At 46.7% G+C, this 22898-nt stretch overlaps 1 protein-coding gene across 1 annotated transcript in view; it reads right to left on the reverse strand.

Moving 5' to 3' along the window:
- LOC118357968 (nitric oxide synthase, brain-like) overlaps positions 1-22898 on the reverse strand; it is a 184878-nt gene that overhangs the window by 116657 nt on the left and 45323 nt on the right. Inside the window, exons 5-6 of the mRNA XM_052479218.1 lie at positions 1627-1772; positions 645-807 (exon numbers count right to left, since the gene is read on the reverse strand). Of these exons, the coding sequence (XP_052335178.1) occupies positions 645-807; positions 1627-1772 (309 nt within the window). The remainder of the gene's footprint in view (positions 1-644; positions 808-1626; positions 1773-22898) is intronic.

The raw sequence follows: 22898 nt of genomic DNA on the forward strand, positions 1-22898 counted from the left end.
ACTGGATGCGTCCTACACAGTGTTGTTACTGACCTGTAGTTTAGACCACTGGATGCGTCCTACACAGTGTTGTTACTGACCTGTAGTTTAGACCACTGGATGCGTCCTACACAGTGTTGTTACTGACCTGTAGTTTAGACCACTGGATGCGTCCTACACAGTGTTGTTACTGACCTGTAGTTTAGACCACTGGATGCGTCCTACACAGTGTTGTTACTGACCTGTAGTTTAGACCACTGGATGCGTCCTACACAGTGTTGTTACTGACCTGTAGTTTAGACCACTGGATGCGTCCTACACAGTGTTGTTACTGACCTGTAGTTTAGACCACTGGATGCGTCCTCCACAGTGTTGTTACTGACCTGTAGTTTAGACCACTGGATGCGTCCTACACAGTGTTGTTACTGACCTGTAGTTTAGACCACTGGATACGTCCTACACAGTGTTGTTACTGACCTGTAGTTTAGACCACTGGATACGTCCTACACAGTGTTGTTACTGACCTGTAGTTTAGACCACTGGATACGTCCTACACAGTGTTGTTACTGACCTGTAGTTTGGACCACTGGATACGTCCTACACAGTGTTGTTACTGACCTGTAGTTTAGACCACTGGATACGTCCTACACAGTGCTGTTACTGACCTGTAGTTTGGACCACTGGATACGTCCTACACAGCGGGAAGCGTTCCTCCAGGCGTGTTTGGCTCCGTAGATCAACTCTGTGTCCTTCAGCTGGTACATTCCAGAACCCTCTATCTCCTTAGTCGCCTCCTCGAGCCGGTCAAGGTGGGCCTTCGAGCCAAACCTGTTACAGTATACACAGGCAGGAGGACAGAGCCGGGGGTAACACAAGGGTCATGTCAGAGCAATTGCATTTAGAGTCCGTTTTGCGTCAAAAACATTCTCTAAACCTCTTTAGGCTATTCTTAGCTGCTGGGCTGCTCTGTCCCCTGGCCCCGGGGGTCCACCGTCCTGTGGATTGTCATTCTGGCCCTAGTACACCCAAAGCCAGTAAAGAATGTTTCACAAAGTTCCTGAAGCGTGGTGTTGTGTTGGGTTGGGAGGCTGCAGCGCGGTGGACCCCTGGGGCTGGGGTGACCAAGCTACAGTATATTGTGTGCAAGTAAAAAGAGCTATATATTATTATTGTGAAATGAATTATATGGAGGCTGTGCTCTTCCTGAATGTATAGGAATATATATGCATGTGTGAGCCACAGGAGGCTGGTGGTACCTTAAATGGGGAGGACGGGCTCGTGGTAACGACTGGAGCGGAATCAGTAGAACATTATCAAATACATTAAACACATGGTTTCCAGGTGTTTGATGCCATTCCTTTGGCTCCGTTCCGGACATTATTATGAGCCGTTTCCAAACCTTTCCCTCAATAAAATACATTTTATTTGTTATAAAAAAAAAACATTATGGGCACCCAGGCATGAGTGTCACAGAGAAAGAGGTACTTTAAAGTAACATATTTTTAGAGTACTATTTACATCATATGTATATATGAGGACAATCAAATGACTTTTGTACTACTGTTGAGGATGCTGGCAATGAGGGACGCATGCAAGTACATGTAAAATAACTGAAGTATAGGGTCAGTGTTAGTGCAACTCTCCTGCCTTTTGATGGAGGTGTAGTACTGGTCTATGAAGTCAGTAGCCAGCGGCAGCAGCTCTTCTTTGGTCCGAGACTCATCTGGCTTGCGGCTCCCCTGACTTGGTGTCATGATAGACCCGAAACACACACGCTCAGTGCAGATCGGCAACTGAAAGGCAACGTGGATGACATCACATCACACAAGGCTCTGATCACATGTAATTTCATTGTAGAACAAAAGCCATTGAGGAATCACATGGCTTCCATCTATAGTAATCACAGTTCTGATCACACATCACAGCCCCCAGGGGAGAAGTATATGTGTTTTTTGTCTCGTGCAGGTGCATTCTCTCTCTGACTCTCTCTCTGACTCTCTCTCTCTCTCTCTCTCTCTCTCTCTCTCTCTCTCTCTCTCTCTCTCTCTCTCTCTCTCTCTCTCTCTCTCTCTCTCTCTCTCTCTCTCTCTCTCTCTCTCTCTCTCTCTCTCTCTCTCTCTCTCTCTCATGGATGGTCAGTCCTTACATCCATGGTTCTGTCTATGAATTTGCGAGTGGTTACATTTCTCCAGCCCCATCCCTCAGCTCTTTGTTATTGCTCGAACTGCAGATTGCCCCTTTCAACAGATATGTCCAGAATGACTGCTAATGACTGAATTATTAATTGAGTCATAATGGCAGCCTTAGAGAGCGAGTGACACATGTGGGGACACAAATGTGGGGACACAAATGCGAGCACAGGAACACTACCTGATCTAACGAGCACACAAGGGGACAGCTTTATTACAGGCCATACTGTTTCTACTGTAACTGTCTTCATCTCCCCCATAGAAACAATAGTGACAGCAACATCAACAACAACGGAAGGGATCTGTTGCAGCTCTGTAGAAGACTGGGTCTGTACTAGTGTCAATGGTAGGTTTACAGGGGGACTCTTTGGGGAGATTCACCTACTGCTCACCTCTTGGCCACAGTACAGTAGACTATATGATCACAGACATTGACCCTTTCTCTCTCAGCTCATTCACTGTCAAGCCACTATCACCTCTGTCTGATCACAGCCATGTTACGTTGTTTCTGAAAAGAACAGACATGGAAACAACCAGACATTCACAGCCCAGTCAGCTATACCACATCAGACATTCACAGCCCAGTCAGCTGTACCACATCAGACATTCACAGCCCAGTCAGCTGTACCACATCAGACATTCACAGCCCAGTCAGCTATACCACATCAGACATTCACAGCCCAGTCAGCTATACCACATCAGACATTCACAGCCCAGTCAGCTATACCACATCAGACATTCACAGCCCAGTCAGCTATACCACATCAGACATTCACAGCCCAGTCAGCTATACCACATCAGACATTCACAGCCCAGTCAGCTATACCACATCAGACATTCACAGCCCAGTCAGCTATACCACATCAGACATTCACAGCCCAGTCAGCTATACCACATCAGACATTCACAGCCCAGTCAGCTGTACCACATCAGACATTCACAGCCCAGTCAGCTATACCACATCAGACATTCACAGCCCAGTCAGCTATACCACATCAGACATTCACAGCCCAGTCAGCTGTACCACATCAGACATTCACAGCCCAGTCAGCTATACCACATCAGACATTCACAGCCCAGTCAGCTATACCCATCAGACATTCAGCCCAGTCATACCACATCAGACATTCACAGCCCAGTCAGCTGTACCACATCAGACATTCACAGCCCAGTCAGCTATACCACATCAGACATTCACAGCCCAGTCAGCTGTACCACATCAGACATTCACAGCCCAGTCAGCTATACCACATCAGACATTCACAGCCCAGTCAGCTATACCACATCAGACATTCACAGCCCAGTCAGCTATACCACATCAGACATTCACAGCCCAGTCAGCTGTACCACATCAGACATTCACAGCCCAGTCAGCTGTACCACATCAGACATTCACAGCCCAGTCAGCTGTACCACATCAGACATTCACAGCCCAGTCAGCTGTACCACACATTCACAGCCCAGTCAGCTATACCACATCAGACATTCACAGCCCAGTCAGCTATACCACATCAGACATTCACAGCCCAGTCAGCTGTACCACATCAGACATTCACAGCCCAGTCAGCTGTACCACATCAGACATTCACAGCCCAGTCAGCTGTACCACATCAGACATTCACAGCCCAGTCAGCTATACCACATCAGACATTCACAGCCCAGTCAGCTATACCACATCAGACATTCACAGCCCAGTCAGCTGTACCACATCAGACATTCACAGCCCAGTCAGCTATACCACATCAGACATTCACAGCCCAGTCAGCTATACCACATCAGACATTCACAGCCCAGTCAGCTGTACCACATCAGACATTCACAGCCCAGTCAGCTATACCACATCAGACATTCACAGCCCAGTCAGCTATACCACATCAGACATTCACAGCCCAGTCAGCTATACCACATCAGACATTCACAGCCCAGTCAGCTATACCACATCAGACATTCACAGCCCAGTCAGCTGTACCACATCAGACATTCACAGCCCAGTCAGCTGTACCACATCAGACATTCACAGCCCAGTCAGCTGTACCACATCAGACATTCACAGCCCAGTCAGCTGTACCACATCAGACATTCACAGCCCAGTCAGCTATACCACATCAGACATTCACAGCCCAGTCAGCTATACCACATCAGACATTCACAGCCCAGTCAGCTATACCACATCAGACATTCACAGCCCAGTCAGCTGTACCACATCAGACATTCACAGCCCAGTCAGCTGTACCACATCAGACATTCACAGCCCAGTCAGCTATACCACATCAGACATTCACAGCCCAGTCAGCTATACCACATCAGACATTCACAGCCCAGTCAGCTATACCACATCAGACATTCACAGCCCAGTCAGCTGTACCACATCAGACATTCACAGCCCAGTCAGCTATACCACATCAGACATTCACAGCCCAGTCAGCTATACCACATCAGACATTCACAGCCCAGTCAGCTATACCACATCAGACATTCACAGCCCAGTCAGCTATACCACATCAGACATTCACAGCCCAGTCAGCTATACCACATCAGACATTCACAGCCCAGTCAGCTATACCACATCAGACATTCACAGCCCAGTCAGCTATACCACATCAGACATTCACAGCCCAGTCAGCTATACCACATCAGACATTCACAGCCCAGTCAGCTATACCACATCAGACATTCACAGCCCAGTCAGCTATACCACATCAGACATTCACAGCCCAGTCAGCTGTACCACATCAGACATTCACAGCCCAGTCAGCTGTACACATCAGACATTCACAGCCCAGTCAGCTGTACCATCAGACATTCACAGCCCAGTCAGCTGTACCACATCAGACATTCACAGCCCAGTCAGCTGTACCACATCAGACATTCACAGCCCAGTCAGCTATACCACATCAGACATTCACAGCCCAGTCAGCTATACCACATCAGACATTCACAGCCCAGTCAGCTATACCACATCAGACATTCACAGCCCAGTCAGCTATACCACATCAGACATTCACAGCCCAGTCAGCTATACCACATCAGACATTCACAGCCCAGTCAGCTGTACCACATCAGACATTCACAGCCCAGTCAGCTGTACCACATCAGACATTCACAGCCCAGTCAGCTGTACCACATCAGACATTCACAGCCCAGTCAGCTATACCACATCAGACATTCACAGCCCAGTCAGCTATACCACATCAGACATTCACAGCCCAGTCAGCTATACCACATCAGACATTCACAGCCCAGTCAGCTATACCACATCAGACATTCACAGCCCAGTCAGCTATACCACATCAGACATTCACAGCCCAGTCAGCTATACCACATCAGACATTCACAGCCCAGTCAGCTGTATCCACATCAGACATTCACAGCCCAGTCAGCTGTACCACATCAGACATTCACAGCCCAGTCAGCATATACCTATACATCAGACATTCACAGCCCAGTCAGCTATACCACATCAGACATTCACAGCCCAGTCAGCTATACCACATCAGACATTCACAGCCCAGTCAGCTATACCACATCAGACATTCACAGCCCAGTCAGCTGTACCACATCAGACATTCACAGCCCAGTCAGCTGTACCACATCAGACATTCACAGCCCAGTCAGCTGTACCACATCAGACATTCACAGCCCAGTCAGCTGTACCACATCAGACATTCACAGCCCAGTCAGCTATACCACATCAGACATTCACAGCCCAGTCAGCTATACCACATCAGACATTCACAGCCCAGTCAGCTGTACCACATCAGACATTCACAGCCCAGTCAGCTATACCACATCAGACATTCACAGCCCAGTCAGCTATACCACATCAGACATTCACAGCCCAGTCAGCTGTACCACATCAGACATTCACAGCCCAGTCAGCTGTACCACATCAGACATTCACAGCCCAGTCAGCTGTACCACATCAGACATTCACAGCCCAGTCAGCTATACCACATCAGACATTCACAGCCCAGTCAGCTATACCACATCAGACATTCACAGCCCAGTCAGCTATACCACATCAGACATTCACAGCCCAGTCAGCTATACCACATCAGACATTCACAGCCCAGTCACCACATCAGACATTCACAGCCCAGTCAGCTGTACCACATCAGACATTCACAGCCCAGTCAGCTGTACCACATCAGACATTCACAGCCCAGTCAGCTGTACCACATCAGACATTCACAGCCCAGTCAGCTGTACCACATCAGACATTCACAGCCCAGTCAGCTGTACCACATCAGACATTCACAGCCCAGTCAGCTATACCACATCAGACATTCACAGCCCAGTCAGCTGTACCACATCAGACATTCACAGCCCAGTCAGCTGTACCACATCAGACATTCACAGCCCAGTCAGCTATACCACATCAGACATTCACAGCCCAGTCAGCTATACCACATCAGACATTCACAGCCCAGTCAGCTATACCACATCAGACATTCACAGCCCAGTCAGCTGTACCACATCAGACATTCACAGCCCAGTCAGCTATACCACATCAGACATTCACAGCCCAGTCAGCTATACCACATCAGACATTCACAGCCCAGTCAGCTATACCACATCAGACATTCACAGCCCAGTCAGCTATACCACATCAGACATTCACAGCCCAGTCAGCTATACCACATCAGACATTCACAGCCCAGTCAGCTATACCACATCAGACATTCACAGCCCAGTCAGCTATACCACATCAGACATTCACAGCCCAGTCAGCTATACCACATCAGACATTCACAGCCCAGTCAGCTGTACCACATCAGACATTCACAGCCCAGTCAGCTATACCACATCAGACATTCACAGCCCAGTCAGCTGTACCACATCAGACATTCACAGCCCAGTCAGCTGTACCACATCAGACATTCACAGCCCAGTCAGCTGTACCACATCAGACATTCACAGCCCAGTCAGCTGTACCACATCAGACATTCACAGCCCAGTCAGCTGTACCACATCAGACATTCACAGCTGCTGTACCACATCAGACATTCACAGCCCAGTCAGCTGTACCACATCAGACATTCACAGCCCAGTCAGCTATACCACATCAGACATTCACAGCCCAGTCAGCTATACCACATCAGACATTCACAGCCCAGTCAGCTATACCACATCAGACATTCACAGCCCAGTCAGCTATACCACATCAGACATTCACAGCCCAGTCAGCTATACCACATCAGACATTCACAGCCCAGTCAGCTGTACCACATCAGACATTCACAGCCCAGTCAGCTGTACCACATCAGACATTCACAGCCCAGTCAGCTGTACCACATCAGACATTCACAGCCCAGTCAGCTGTACCACATCAGACATTCACAGCCCAGTCAGCTATACCACATCAGACATTCACAGCCCAGTCAGCTATACCACATCAGACATTCACAGCCCAGTCAGCTGTACCACATCAGACATTCACAGCCCAGTCAGCTATACCACATCAGACATTCACAGCCCAGTCAGCTATACCACATCAGACATTCACAGCCCAGTCAGCTGTACCACATCAGACATTCACAGCCCAGTCAGCTATACCACATCAGACATTCACAGCCCAGTCAGCTATACCACATCAGACATTCACAGCCCAGTCAGCTGTACCACATCAGACATTCACAGCCCAGTCAGCTGTACCACATCAGACATTCACAGCCCAGTCAGCTGTACCACATCAGACATTCACAGCCCAGTCAGCTATACCACATCAGACATTCACAGCCCAGTCAGCTATACCACATCAGACATTCACAGCCCAGTCAGCTATACCACATCAGACATTCACAGCCCAGTCAGCTATACCACATCAGACATTCACAGCCCAGTCAGCTATACCACATCAGACATTCACAGCCCAGTCAGCTGTACCACATCAGACATTCACAGCCCAGTCAGCTGTACCACATCAGACATTCACAGCCCAGTCAGCTGTACCACATCAGACATTCACAGCCCAGTCAGCTGTACCACATCAGACATTCACAGCCCAGTCAGCTATACCACATCAGACATTCACAGCCCAGTCAGCTATACCACATCAGACATGCACAGCCCAGTCAGCTGTACCACATCAGACATTCACAGCCCAGTCAGCTATACCACATCAGACATTCACAGCCCAGTCAGCTATACCACATCAGACATTCACAGCCCAGTCAGCTGTACCACATCAGACATTCACAGCCCAGTCAGCTATACCACATCAGACATTCACAGCCCAGTCAGCTATACCACATCAGACATTCACAGCCCAGTCAGCTGTACCACATCAGACATTCACAGCCCAGTCAGCTGTACCACATCAGACATTCACAGCCCAGTCAGCTGTACCACATCAGACATTCACAGCCCAGTCAGCTATACCACATCAGACATTCACAGCCCAGTCAGCTATACCACATCAGACATTCACAGCCCAGTCAGCTATACCACATCAGACATTCACAGCCCAGTCAGCTGTACCACATCAGACATTCACAGCCCAGTCAGCTGTACCACATCAGACATTCACAGCCCAGTCAGCTATACCACATCAGACATTCACAGCCCAGTCAGCTGTACCACATCAGACATTCACAGCCCAGTCAGCTGTACCACATCAGACATTCACAGCCCAGTCAGCTGTACCACATCAGACATTCACAGCCCAGTCAGCTGTACCACATCAGACATTCACAGCCCAGTCAGCTGTACCACATCAGACATTCACAGCCCAGTCAGCTGTACCACATCAGACATTCATACAGATGGGCCCAAAACAGTACAGAAGAATACCAGAAAGCAACCAGTAACCAACATATACAAACACTCTTTGTATACCACATTCTGGATACCACATTCTGGATACCACATTCTGGATACCACATTCTGGATACCACATTCTGGATACCACATTCACTCACAGTGAAGAAGGCATCAATCTGGCAGTACAAAACATCAACTACATATTCAGACTAACGGCAAAAGAAGCACATTTGAAATTGATTATTTTTTTAAAATCACAGATGACAACTGTTTCGATGCAGATTGTAAAATTATAAGGAAAAAACATAGAACACTGTCAAACCAAAAGCACAGAGACCCAAATAATGGTGAATTACGCCTTCATTACTGTTCAATGGATTTGAAAAAGCTATAAAGGACTATCAAAATCCATTGGACTCCCCAATTACTGACCAGGAGCTCTATAAGAAACTTCAGACTCTTAAATGTAAAAAAAAAAAACATGCGGACCTGATGGCATCCTAAATGAGATGCTCAAACTCACTAGTGCAAAATTTGAATTGGCTATAATAAAACTGTAGGTTATTTCCCTGACATCTGGAATCAAGGACTCATAACCCCAATCTTTAAAAACTGAGACAAATTTGACCCTAACAATTACAGAGGCATTTGTGTGAACAGTAACCAGGGGAAGGTTTTCTGTAGTATTATAAATGTAAGAGTTCTAAACTTCCTTAATAAGCACAATGTCTTGAGTAAAAGCCAAATTGGATTTATACCAAAACATCGCACAACTGATCATATTTACAACCTACACACCCTGATAGATAAACATGTCCACCAAAATAATACCCTATAATGCCTTCGTCAGGGTTGCAATCTGAGCCCTACACTCTTCAATATTTACATCAACGAATTGGCCACTATTCTCTAAAAATCCTCAGCCCCTGGTGTTAGTCTCCACAATTCAGAAGTTAAATGCCTACTCTTTGCAGATGACATGTGCCTGCTGTCACTCACAGCACATGGCCTACAGCAGAGCCTAGACAAGCTAGAGCAGTACTGTAAGACCTGGGCCCTGGCAGTAAACCCCCACAGCACATGGCCTACAGCAGAGCCTGGACCTGCTAGAGCAGTACTGTAAGACCTGGGCCCTGGCAGTAAACCACAAAAAGACTAAAATAATGATTTTGCAGAGAAGATCCAGATCTCAGGGAATAAGACCAAAGTCTAATTGCTACAAAATATATAGAGTACTGCACACACTACAATTACTTAGGTTTAAAAATAAGCTCAACTGGACACCTTAATGAGGCAGTGAATGAACTGAGAGAGAAAGCACGCAGGGCATTCTATGCCATTAAAAAGCTAATTCAATTTGAAATACCTATTAACATTTGTCTAAAACGAATGTAATATGTCATTGAACCAATTGCACTTTATGGCAGTGAGGTGAGGGGTCCACTTTATGGCAGTGAGGTGTGGGGTCCACTTTATGGCAGTGAGGTGAGGGGTCCACTTTATGGCAGCGAGGTGTGGGGTCCACTTTATGGCAGCGAGGTGTGGGGTCCACTTTATGGCAGTGAGGTGTGGGGTCCATTTTATGGCAGTGAGGTGTGGGGTCCACTTTATGGCAGTGAGGTGTGGGGTCCACTTTATGGCAGCGAGGTGTGGGGTCCACTTTATGGCAGCGAGGTGTGGGGTCCACTTTATGGCAGTGAGGTGTGGGGTCCACTTTATGGCAGTGAGGTGTGGGGTCCACTTTATGGCAGTGAGGTGTGGGGTCCACTTTATGGCAGTGAGGTGTGGGGTCCACTTTATGGCAGTGAGGTGTGGGGTCCACTTTATGGCAGTGAGGTGTGGGGTCCACTTTATGGCAGCGAGGTGTGGGGTCCACTTTATGGCAGTGAGGTGTGGGGTCCACTTTATGGCAGTGAGGTATGGGGTCCACTTTATGGCAGCGAGGTGTGGGGTCCACTTTATGGCAGTGAGGTGTGGGGTCCACTTTATGGCAGTGAGGTGTGGGGTCCACTTTATGGCAGTGAGGTGTGGGGTCCACTTGGAAATGATGTAAATATATCACTAGCCACTTTAAACAATGCTACCTTATATAATGTTACTTACCCTACATTATTCATCTCATATGCATACGTATATACTGTACTCTACATCATCGACTGCATCCTTATGTAATACATGTATCACTAGCCACTTTAACTATGCCACTTTGTTTACTTTGTCTACATACTCATCTCATATGTATATACTGTACTCGATACCATCTACTGTATGCTGCTCTGTACCATCACTCATTCATATATCCTTATGTACATATTCCTTATCCCCTTACACTGTGTATAAGACAGTAGTTTTGGAATTGTTAGTTAGATTACTTGTTGGTTATCACTGCATTGTCGGAACTAGAAGCACAAGCATTTCGCTACACTCGCATTAACATCTGCTAACCATGTGTATGTGACAAATAAAATTTGATTTGATTTGATTTGACTTGCAAGACAAGATTTCATCACATGGGACAAACACCCCATTGAAACCCTGCATGCAGAGTTCTGTACGATTATCCTACATGTCCAGAGGAAAACTACAAACAATGCATGCAGGGCAGAAATAGGCCAATATCCACAAATAATACAAACTTAAAAAAGAGCAATTAAGTTTCGGAAACATCTAAAATACAGTGACCCCCTCTCATATCACTACCAAGCCCTGCAATGCCAAGAGCTGAGCAAAGAAAAGAGTCCCCTCATCTAGCTGGTCCTGGGGCTGAGTTCACAAACCTGTTCTACTAACACACTGAAGCCTCAGGACCAGAACATCAAATCAATCAGGATAAACCAAAGTACAACACAGTCAAAACTACATTGCTTATTGTGAAACACAAGCACAAAGCAAAATGCAGTGCTATCTGGCCCTAAATCGACAGTACACCGTGGCTAACTATTTGACCACGGTTACTGATCAAAACCTTGGAAAAACCTTGACAAAGTAGTGAGCACAGCCTTGCCATTGAGAAGGGTAGACACAGGAAAACCTGGCTCCCTGTAGAGGAAAGGCTGTGCAACCGCTGCACAACAGCAGAACCTGAGACAGAGCTGTATTTGCTATAAAACAATTAGAGAGTGTCATTTCCCCAAATTTGAAACCATTGTTCAAGGTTTCAAAGACCTCTCTGATGAGAGTAGGCTACCCGTCCTGTTGGGGGAGGACGCAGAGAGCTGTGGGTTGGCAGCGCACTACATTGCTGCCTGCCATAAGTTGAGGGACAGTGTCTGACAGACCAATCAACCTGCACATGTCCTCTACTGTATGCTTATTGTTGTTGTTTAATGTATGGTTATTTTGACCCTTGGTTGTCCCATTGACAATTTTGATTCTCATTTTTATATTGTAAATATCCAAAATAAGCTTTGGCAATATGTACATTGTTACATCATGCCAATAAAGCAAATTGAATTTAATTGAAATTGAATTAAGAGAGAGAGGGGGGAGAGAGAGAGAGAGAGAGAGAGAGAGAGAGAGAGAGAGAGAGAGAGAGAGAGACTTTTTTGACTTTTGGTCTTTCTTTATTGAAACATTCTTAATTCATTTAAAACTCACCCCCCCACTCCTAAAATAAAAAATTAATAAAAATATATCCTATACTGCATACATGTACCATACTCACCTTTCCATCTACCACATGATACAAATCACCATTCACAAAAACCCTCTCCTACAACCGTATATCCAAAACATCTTCCCCAGCAATACAGACAGCCCACCCAACACACCATATCTCCTCAAACATCTCCACACATTTGATCATTTTATAGAACTCAAACTCAACCCTAAGGCGCGCAGAGACCATCCCATTAAACAGTAGTAAAGGGTATGTTATCCCCCCACCTTTGACCCTGTTCCTCCTTGTTAGCCAAATAGCTAACTTTGCCTGAGCAAACAGAAAATTCAACAAAACACATTTTTCTTTCTCCTTACTCGAATACCTGTATCCCATTATAAACATCCCAACAGCAAAAACCACCCCCAACCTGTCACACAGACATTCCAACAGAGACATTAATGGCATTAACCTGGTGCACACAGAAAACACATGAATTACAGTTTCTTCCATTTGACAGAAAGGACACCCCTGCCCAATTCCCGGATCAACCCGTGCCAACCAGCTGTTAGTGGCCAGGGCTCCATGAAGAACCCTCCACTGGAGGTCCCCTGACCTCTTTGGTACTGGGGGTTTGTAGAGCGCCCTCCATCTAAAACCCACCATACTCTCCGCCCCACATACCCCCTGCCACTGATGTGCCTTCACTCCTGTTAGGCTTCTAATGCTCCTCACCTTAACGCAGATGTTGTAGAGGGCTTTACCTCCCACCCCCTCAAACTCCCCCAGGCTCGGAGTGTTAAAATCTAACAAGTCCTCCAGACCCCCTTGCCAGTCTCCAGTCTCTGCCGTCACCTGCAGTGGCGGGAACATTGGTGGCCCCTCTCCCTTTGGCCTCTCAAACACCCCCCTTACAGGCTCAGACAGTGCCTCCTGGACCTCCTCCAGGAATCTCTCCAGCAGCCTAAGAGAAGTTATTCCTGTTTGTTGCGCCAAGACCTCCGGGGTTTTCCACCCCTCCTCTCCCAGCAGTCTCAGGTCACCCAGCCTTTGTAAACCCCCTGCCATCAGTTGCCTTTGCAGGGTGGCCGACTGAACCGATCTCAAAGGGATGGCTGGGTTGTGGAAGATGGGCTCCTCCCACACCCACTGCCCAGGCTCCACACCCCCTTCTCGTGTGGGCCTTAGCACCTGCCAGGCCCTCAGCACCGCAGAGTAAAACTCTGAGAGACCTGCTGTACTCAGCCTCTCCAGCTTCATGAGGAACAGCTGCCGGTCCAACCCTAATCCGCCAGCTCTCCTCAGCAGCGCATGCTGGTTCCCTCCAGCCAACATCAGTGTGGTACAGCAGTCTCTGCACCGCCTTTAGTCAGAGCGCAGCCACCCTGCTCTCCAGTTCCACCAGGCCCTGTCCTCCTTCATGGATGGTCATGTACAACACTGCCTCCTTCAGCCAGTGACGACCCCGACCAGAAAAAATCCACCAACTTGGTTGCAGATCTGCAAGCAGACTGGGGAGGGGGGTTGAGGACAGCCAGTTTATGCCACAGGGAGGATGCCGCCAGGTTGTTGATTATCAGCACCCTCCCTCTATATGACACTTGGGACAGGAGCCACCTCCACCTGGCCAGTCTTGACACCACTGCCTGTGTCAGCCCCTCCCAGTTCTTGCTGACCCACCTCTCCGAGCCCAGGTACACCCCCAACACTTTAAGCCCTTCACAACCCCACTGCAAACCCCCTGGAAGCAGAGGAGGAGCCCTATCCCCCCATTACAGAGCTTTGCTCTTTCCCCAGTTTACCTTAGCTGATGAAGCTCCCTCATACACCTTCAGACTGGTCTCTAGTTCCTGCATATTTTGCCCATCCCTGACCATCACAGAAACATCATCTGCATATGCTGAGACTGCTATTCCTGTCACCACATCCATGCCTGTCCAGCACACTCCCTGCAGTCTCCTGCGTAGCAGTCCTAAAAAAGGCTCAATGGCTAGTGTGTACAGCTGCCCAGATAGAGGGCATCCTTGTCTAATGCCCCGTCTCACCCAGACTGGCCTACTGAGCCCCCCTCCCACCTTAACCATACATGACGCCCCAGCATACAACAGCTTCACACAGGTCACAAAACTCTTCCCAAACCCAAACACAGACATCACATTAAACAGATACTCATGATCCACTCTATCAAAAGCCTTCTCTTGATCTAAAGAGACCAGTCCAAAGTTCACATTAGAACCTCTCGACAAGTCCAACATGTCCCTAATCAAGAACAAGTTGTCCGTGATTGAGCGTCCCAGTACACAATATGTCTGGTCCTTGTGTATTATAGAGTCCAGATGGGACTTCAGTCTGTTAGAGAGGACCTTGGCAAAAATCTTGTAGTCCGCACAGAGTAATGCCACAGGCCTCCAGTTCTTAAGTTCACACAAGTTCCCTTTTTTGGGCAGGAGAGTCAGAGCCGCCCGACGGCAGCTCATCGGCAACTCTCCTACCCCGACGCATTCTCGCAACACGCTAAAGAAATCCTGTCCAATTGTTCCCCAGAATTGTTTGTAAAATTCCACTGGAACATCTGGACATCTGGGTTACTGCCTCTGCCAGTTCATGTGACAACAGAGGAATGTCCATTTCATCCCTCTGTGCCCGAGAGAGCTTAGGGAGTCCTGCGAACAAGACCTGAGCACACATAGGATCACACATTTCTGCCCTATACAATTCAGTATAAAACTCCACAGTCCGCTCCCGCATCTCCCCCACCACAGAGGTCACCCGCCCATCAGACAGCCGTAGACAATGCATACCCTTGGCTTCACTGCTCTGTCTTTCCAAACCAAAGAAGAAGGAGCTGGGAGCATCCATCTCCTTGAGCATGGAGAACCTAGCTCTTACAAGTGCTCCCTTTGCTTTAACCTGGAAAAAACTGCCCAGGTCCCTACGTAATTCGGCTAAGTTAGCCTGGAGGCCTACATTGCCTTGCCCCACCATCTCTACCTCCATCTCACTAATACACCGCTCTAGTTCCCCCAATACTCTCCTAGCCTCTGAGGATGAGAGAGCTGTGTACTGTTGACAGAAAAGCCGAATTTGCACTTTCCCCACATCCCACCATTGACTCAGAGACTCATACTCCTCTCTTCGCTGCCCCCATCTTTCCCAAAAAGTCTGGAAACCTGAGAAAAAAGTGGCATCTTGTAAGAGCTTTACATTGAACTTCCAATAAGATGCCTGCCGTGGCCCTGGTGAAATAGACAGCCGAGCCATGGTTATGTGGTGATCCAAAAACCCCACTGGGAGAATGGTAGCACTCAGAAGCCTATTGCTCTGATTCCTGGACATGTAAAAACGATCAAGTCGAGCTGCACTCACCCTAGCCCCAAAAACCTTCACCCACGTATACTGTCTTGTGTTTGGATGTTTAGTTCTCCAAACATCCACTAGGTCAAACTGATTAAAGATGTCCCTTAACCAATTTGTCAGTCGCTCTGGATAAGAGCGTCTGCTAAATGACTTAAATGTAAATGTAATGTAACACTCCCACTGACACTGAATGAGGCTCTTCCCCATTTCTGTCTTTTGTAAAATCCATTGTACAGTTCCAGTCACCTCCGATCACCAGCGTCTCCTCAGGCGTTACTTGTGAGAGTTCTTGTCTAAGACTCCCAAATAGAACCCCTCTTTCTCTCCCTGTGTTAGGCGCATACACATTTATAAAGACAAAACACATGTTGTTAATTTCTGCTTTAACAACAAGCAACCTACCCCTACACACCTCCTTTGAGGAGCAAATTTTTACAGCCAGACCCGGTGCAAAAAGGACTGCCACCCCTGCACTAAGATTTGTCCCATGGCTCAACACACTTGCCCCTTTCCACCAGAGCCCCCAATCAACTTCATTCACCACATCACTATGCGTCTCCTGCAGAAACAACACCTGTACTTTTTTTTGTTTTACATATTCACCCAACACACTCCTCTTTCCCGCATCTCTGGCGCCATTTATATTGAGAGAGCCTACCCGAAGAGTCTCCATAAGAAGTGGGAGAAAAGCCAGCAGAGAAATAGACCAATAGCAAAGCTCAAAAATCCCCAGTGTCAGTAAGAAATTAAACATTTAAACAGTGTCCGAAGGTAAACCTTTACGCACTGTTGTGACCCACTTCCTCAACCTAAACCGTTTCCTGGGTGAGAGTACACCATGCCCCTCATTTCTCATAGCATGTTGTACTGATCTTACAAACTTTCTAGGATCAGGAAAAAAAGCCTCAAGATTAACTTTTTCCCCCATAGTCTCATTCAGGAACCTTATCAGTTCTCTCAACGTGTACTTAGACCCCTCTGGTTGACTGGCTGTCAGCTCCGGGCCAATTGAAGAGGAGTCTGAAAAAAATAACTCCTCATCCTCTTCCTCAGACTCACTTTCCTCCTCTTCTCTATCTCCCACCCTGACCACCTGCCCTTTCTCTCTGGTTAGGGCCTCACCCACAGCAACAGGCAACATTTCCATGGTGCTTTTGTCCACACCCTTTTTCTTTTTCCTCTTGACACCCTCCTCCTCCCCCCTAATCTCTTACACTTCCCCACTATACTCTCCTCATCCACTAGAATAACCTGACTAGATGCAGTATCATCTGCACCACCCTCCATAGCATGACTAGGGCCAGCCTCAGCTACACCACCCTCCATAGCATGACTAGGGCCAGCCTCAGCTATACCACCCTCCATAGCATGACTCGGCCCAGCATCATCTGCACCACCCTCCATAGCATGTCTAGGCCCAGCCTCAGCTACCCCACCATCTCTAGCCTGACTAGACCAAGCCTCTGCTTCTCCACCATCTCTAGCCTGACTAGACCCAGCCTCTACTACCCTACCATCTCTAGCCTGACTAGACCCAGCCTCTGCTTCTCCACCATCTCTAGCCTGACTAGACCCAGCCTCATCTACACCACCATCTCTAGACTGACTAGGCCCAGCCTCTGCTGTCTGCATCTCCTTACCCCCTGCATTTTGACCTCGATTTTCCCCCCTTGCGCTCGTACCCTCCCCTTGTCTATGGCCTTTATGTGGGCACGCAAAGCTCTTGTGCCCCAAATCCCCACATTCAAAACACCGTAGACTATCTGTGCTGGCAAAACCTGCATAGAGCCCCTACCCATGCCTCACTTTAAAATGCACATTTAGCTGTTGCTCAATATTGTTCAGAAACATAAACACTTGTCTCCTGAACGAAACAACGTGCTTAACGGCATCTGCCTGAAAACCTGCTGACAGTACACGGAAACCGCTAGCAAACTTACCAAAACGACTCAGCTCTTTCCTAATTTGATCATCCGTAATAAACGGAGGCAAATTTGCCACTACAACTCTTGTTGAAGGGGTAGAGAGAGGTGAAATTGACACCAACACATCCCTTACAAATATTCCGCTAGCAATTAGCCTACCGACCAAATTAGCCCTTTTCATGAACACAACCACAGCTTTGTTCATTCTAGAAGCAGAATGTATAAACTCAGCTCCTACCTGTTCACCGACCGCGAGCAGAACCTCCTCCACCTTAACTCCGTTCTCAGGAACACACCTGAATCCATGCTGTATCGACAGCGTCTCCTCCGCGCTAGGCTGAGAAGCCATTGCGCACACTACACCTTCCAACCCCCAGGAACGTTACTCTGTCCTCTTCCACCCTAACTTTGAAAAAAAAACTTTGGATACCACTAAAAACAAATATTGCATTAACCCTCCACCATAGAAAATAACATGTAAAGAAAAGAATAGAATCAAGAAAGATAGTTAGGATAGAGCTTTCCACACCAAACACTCAAACTCCAAAAACACCCAGCATAGAGAGAGAGAGAGAGAAAGAGAGAGAGAGAGAGAGAGAGAGAGAGAGAGAGAGAGAGAGAGAGAGAGAGAGAGAGAGAGAGAGAGAGAAGAGAGAAGAGAGAAGAGAGAGAGAGAGAGAGAGAGAGAGAGAGAGAGAGAGAGAGAGAGAAAGAGAAAGAGAAAGAGAAAGAGAGAAAGAGAGAGTGCTTGGGAATTTATTGTAAGCGAGAGAAAGGAAGCCCCAGGGGACCTATCGCTCAAGCCGTGGCATTTCTGTTTTACAGAGAGAGACACTAAAGGAATTCTTTATTTAGTGTCTGAACATTCTTTAGCAGTCACTTCCTCTAAACAATAGAAAGGAAACATTTCTAAATGTAATGCAACGAAAACAGCCAACTAACTATATCCAAATAGGATTTTAGTAACCACATGGTCGACCTGTTACAATACATCAATCATGAAGTATTTGACAAATATCCACTTTGTAATAACAAATGTGTTGAACGTGTGCCAATCCAGGGTCTTTCTTCTACCCCCTACAGCCTGCGTTCCATTGACCTCTTTACCGCATCTATGCATTCGCCAAATTAGACAGAGAGAAAGAAAAAGGCAGAAGATGTTTGGCCGAGCGCGAACACAGAGCGGAAATTAGACAGAGAGAAAGAAAAGGAAGAAGATGTTTGGCCGAGCGCGAACACAGAGCGGAAATCGAACAGGAACTCAACAACGCTGCCGCTAAAATGGGAAGTCTAGTCATATTGGATGAACCACACACCCAATCACTCTGTCCAGCCACTCAGGCCTTGCCCTAAAAATCCCTTCCCCCCTCTTCCCGTACTCAAACAACCTCATCCTCAGTGTGACGCTTGCTTAAGTCACAGAAGTAAACAAGACGTACAAAAACAGCCTATGAGAATGACGAGGGGAGATAAGAGAGAGGGAGAGGGAGATAAAGAGGGACGCAGGGGGACAGAGAAAGAGAGAGAGACAGAGAAAGACAGAGAGACAGGGACAGAGAGATAGAGACAGAGGAAATTGATATACAGTATATATATACACATAAACTACATGACCAAAAGTATGTGGACAACTGCTCGTCGAACATCTCATTCCAAAATCATGGGCTTTAATATGGAGTTGGTCCCACTTTGCTGCTATAACAGCCTCCACTCTTCTGGGAAGGCTTTTCACTAGATGTTGGAACATTGCTGCTGGGACTTGCTTCCATTCAGCCACAAGAGCATTAGTGAGGTCGGGCACTGATGTTGGGCGATTAGGCCTGGTTCACAATCGGTGTTCCAATTAATCTCAAAGTTGCTCGATGGGGTTGAGGTCAGGGCTCTGTGCAGGCCAGTCAAGTTCTTCCACACCGATCTCGACAAACCATTTCTGTATGAACCTCACTTTGTGCACAGAGGGCATTGTCATGTTGGAACAGGAAAGGGCCTTCCCCAAACTGTTGCCACAAAGTTGGAAGCACAGAATGGTCTAGAATGTCTTTAAGATTTCCCTTCACTGGAACTAAGGGGCCTGAATCATGAAAAACAGACCATTATTCCTCTTCCACCAAACATTTCAGTTGGCACTATGCATCGGGGCAGGTAGCGTTCTGCTGGCATCCACAAAGTCCAGATTCGTCTGTCGGACTGCCAGATGGTGAAGCGTGATTTATCACTCCAGACAAAGCGTTTCCACTGCTCCAGAATCCAATGGCGGCGAGCTTTACACCACTCTAGCCGACGCTAGGCATTGCCATGGTGATCTTAGGCTTGTGTGCGTCTGCTCGGCCTTGGAAACCCATTTCATGAAGTTCCTGACGAACAGTTATTGTGTTGACGTTGCTTCCAGAGGCAGTTTGGAACTCAGTAGTGAGTGTTGCAACCGAGGACAAACTATTTTTACACGCTACGCGATTCAGCACTCGGCGGTCCATTTACATTTACATTTACATTTAAGTCATTTAGCAGACGCTCTTATCCAGAGAGACTTACAAATTGGTGCATTCACCTTATGACATCCAGTGGAACAGTCACTTTACAATAGTGCATCTGTGTGCTTGTGTGGCCTACAATTTCGCAGCTGATCTTTTGTAGACGTTTCCACTTCATAATAACAGCACTTTGACACAGTTAACCGGGGCAGTTCTAGCAGGGCAGAAATTTTACAAACTGCCTTGTTGTAAAGGTGGCATCCTATGAATATGCCACGTTGAAAGTCACTGAGCTCTTCAGTAAGGCCATTCTACTACCAAAGTTTGACTATAGAGATTGCATGGCTATGTGATCGATTTTATACACCTATCAGTAACGGATGTGGCTGAAATAGCCGAATCCATTCATTTGACGGGGTGTCCACATACTTTTGTATATATAGTGTATATACAGTGCATTCGGAAAGTATCCCTTCCCTTTTTACACATTTTGTTACGTTACAGCCTCATTCTAAAATTGTATTTATTTGGATTAAATCCTCATTAATCTACACACAATACCCCAGGTTTTTACAATAGCTATGAGACTTGAAATTGAGCTCAGGTGAAATTCTGTTTCCATTGATAATCCTTGAGATGTTTCTGCAACTTGGAGTCCAACTGTGGTAAATTCAGTTGATTGGACATGATTCTTAAATGCGCAAACCTGTCTATATAAGGTCCCACAGTTGACAGTGAATATCAGAGAAAAAAAACAAGTCATGAAGTCGAAGGAATTGTCTGTAGAGCTCCGAGACAGGATTATGTCGAGGCACAGATCTGGGGAAGGGTACCAAAACCTTTCTGCAGCATTAAAGGTCCCCAAGAACACAGTGGCCTCCATCATCCTTAAATGGAAAAAGTTTTGAATCACCAAGACTCTTCCTAGAGCTGGCCGCCCAGCCAAACTGAGCAATCGGGGGAGAAGGGCCTTGGTCATGGAGGTGACCAGGAACCCGATGGTCACTCTGACAGAGCTCCAGTTCCTCTTTGGAGATGGGAGAACCTTCCATAAGGACAACCATCTCTGCAGCACTCCACCAATCAGGCCTTTATGGTAGACTGGCCAGACAGAAGCCACTCCTCAGTAAAAGGCACATGACAGCCCGCTTGGTGTTTGCCAAAAGGCACCTAAAGACTCTCAGATCTGATGAAACCAAAATTGAACTCTTGGCCTGAATGCCATGCGTCACGTCAGGAGGAAACCTGGCACCATCCCTACGGTGACGCATGGTGGTGGCAGCATCATGCTGTGGGGATGTTTTTCAGCAGCAGGGACTGGGACACTCGTCAGGATCAAGGGAAAGATGAACGGAGCAATGTACAGAGTGCTCAGGACCTCAGACTGGGGTGAAGATTCACCTTCCAGGACAGGACAGGACAACAACCCTAAGCACACAGCCAAGACAATGCAGGAGTGGCTTTGAGACAAGTCTCTGGTTGTCCTTGAGTGGCTCAGCCAGAGCCCAGACATCTCTGGGGAGACCTGAAAATAGCTGTGCAGCAACGCTCCCCATCCAACCTGACAGAGCTTGAGAGGATCTGCAGAGAACAATGGGAGAAACTCCCCAAATACAGGTGTGCCAAGCTTGCAGCTTCATACCCAAGAAGACTCAATGCTGTAACCGGTGCCAAAGTTGCTTCAACAAATTACTGAGTAAAGGGTCTGAATACTTACATAAATTTAATATTTCAGTTTTTTATTTTTAATAAATTAGATTACATTTATAAAAACATGTTTTTGCTTTGTCATTATTGTGTATTGTGTTAAGATGTCTGAGAGTTAAAAAGATTAAATTAATTTTAGAATAAGTCGAACAAAATGTTTAAAGGTCAATGGGTCTGAATGGGAAAGTGACACACATTTTGTTGTTTTGGCTCTGTACTCCAGCACTTTGGATTTTAAATTATACAATGACTATGAATTTAAAGTGCAGACTGTACATTTTTATTTGAGGGTATATTCATCCATCGAGTGAACCGTTTAGAATTTACAGCACTTTTTGTACATAGTCCCCCCATTTTAGGGGACCAAAAGTATTGGGACAAATTCACTTATATGTGTATTAAAGTAGTACAAGTAGTTTTGACTTTTCAAATTTGTCGGATGCATTTGTGCATCTGTAACTTTCTCACTCGTCATTATTCACGATTCATTCAGGACTATCCGTAATCATGGTAGCATCCACATTAATGTAGAATTGTTAAGAAAAATAATTTCTATTGGGCACAAAATAATCTGAAACATAACTTCAACACACATATAAGTGAAGTTGTCCTAATAGTTTGACTCTATTAAAAAGGGGGACTGTTTACCAAAAGTGCTGTAAATTCTTAACGATTAAATTAAAAAGTCGTTGTAATTGTATCATTTCAAATTCAAAGTGCTGGAGTGCACAGTTAAAACAACAACAAATGTGGCACTGGCCCAGAGAGACAAAGAGAGAGAGAGACACAGAGAGAGAGAGAGAGACAAAGAGAGAGAGAGACACAGAGAGAGAGAGAGAGACAAAGAGAGAGAGAGACACAGAGAGAGAGAGAGACAAAGAGAGAGAGACAGAGACACAGAGAGAGAGAG

The sequence above is a fragment of the Oncorhynchus keta genome, chromosome 25 (assembly GCF_023373465.1).
Source record: "Oncorhynchus keta strain PuntledgeMale-10-30-2019 chromosome 25, Oket_V2, whole genome shotgun sequence".
Lineage (NCBI taxonomy): Eukaryota > Metazoa > Chordata > Actinopteri > Salmoniformes > Salmonidae > Oncorhynchus > Oncorhynchus keta.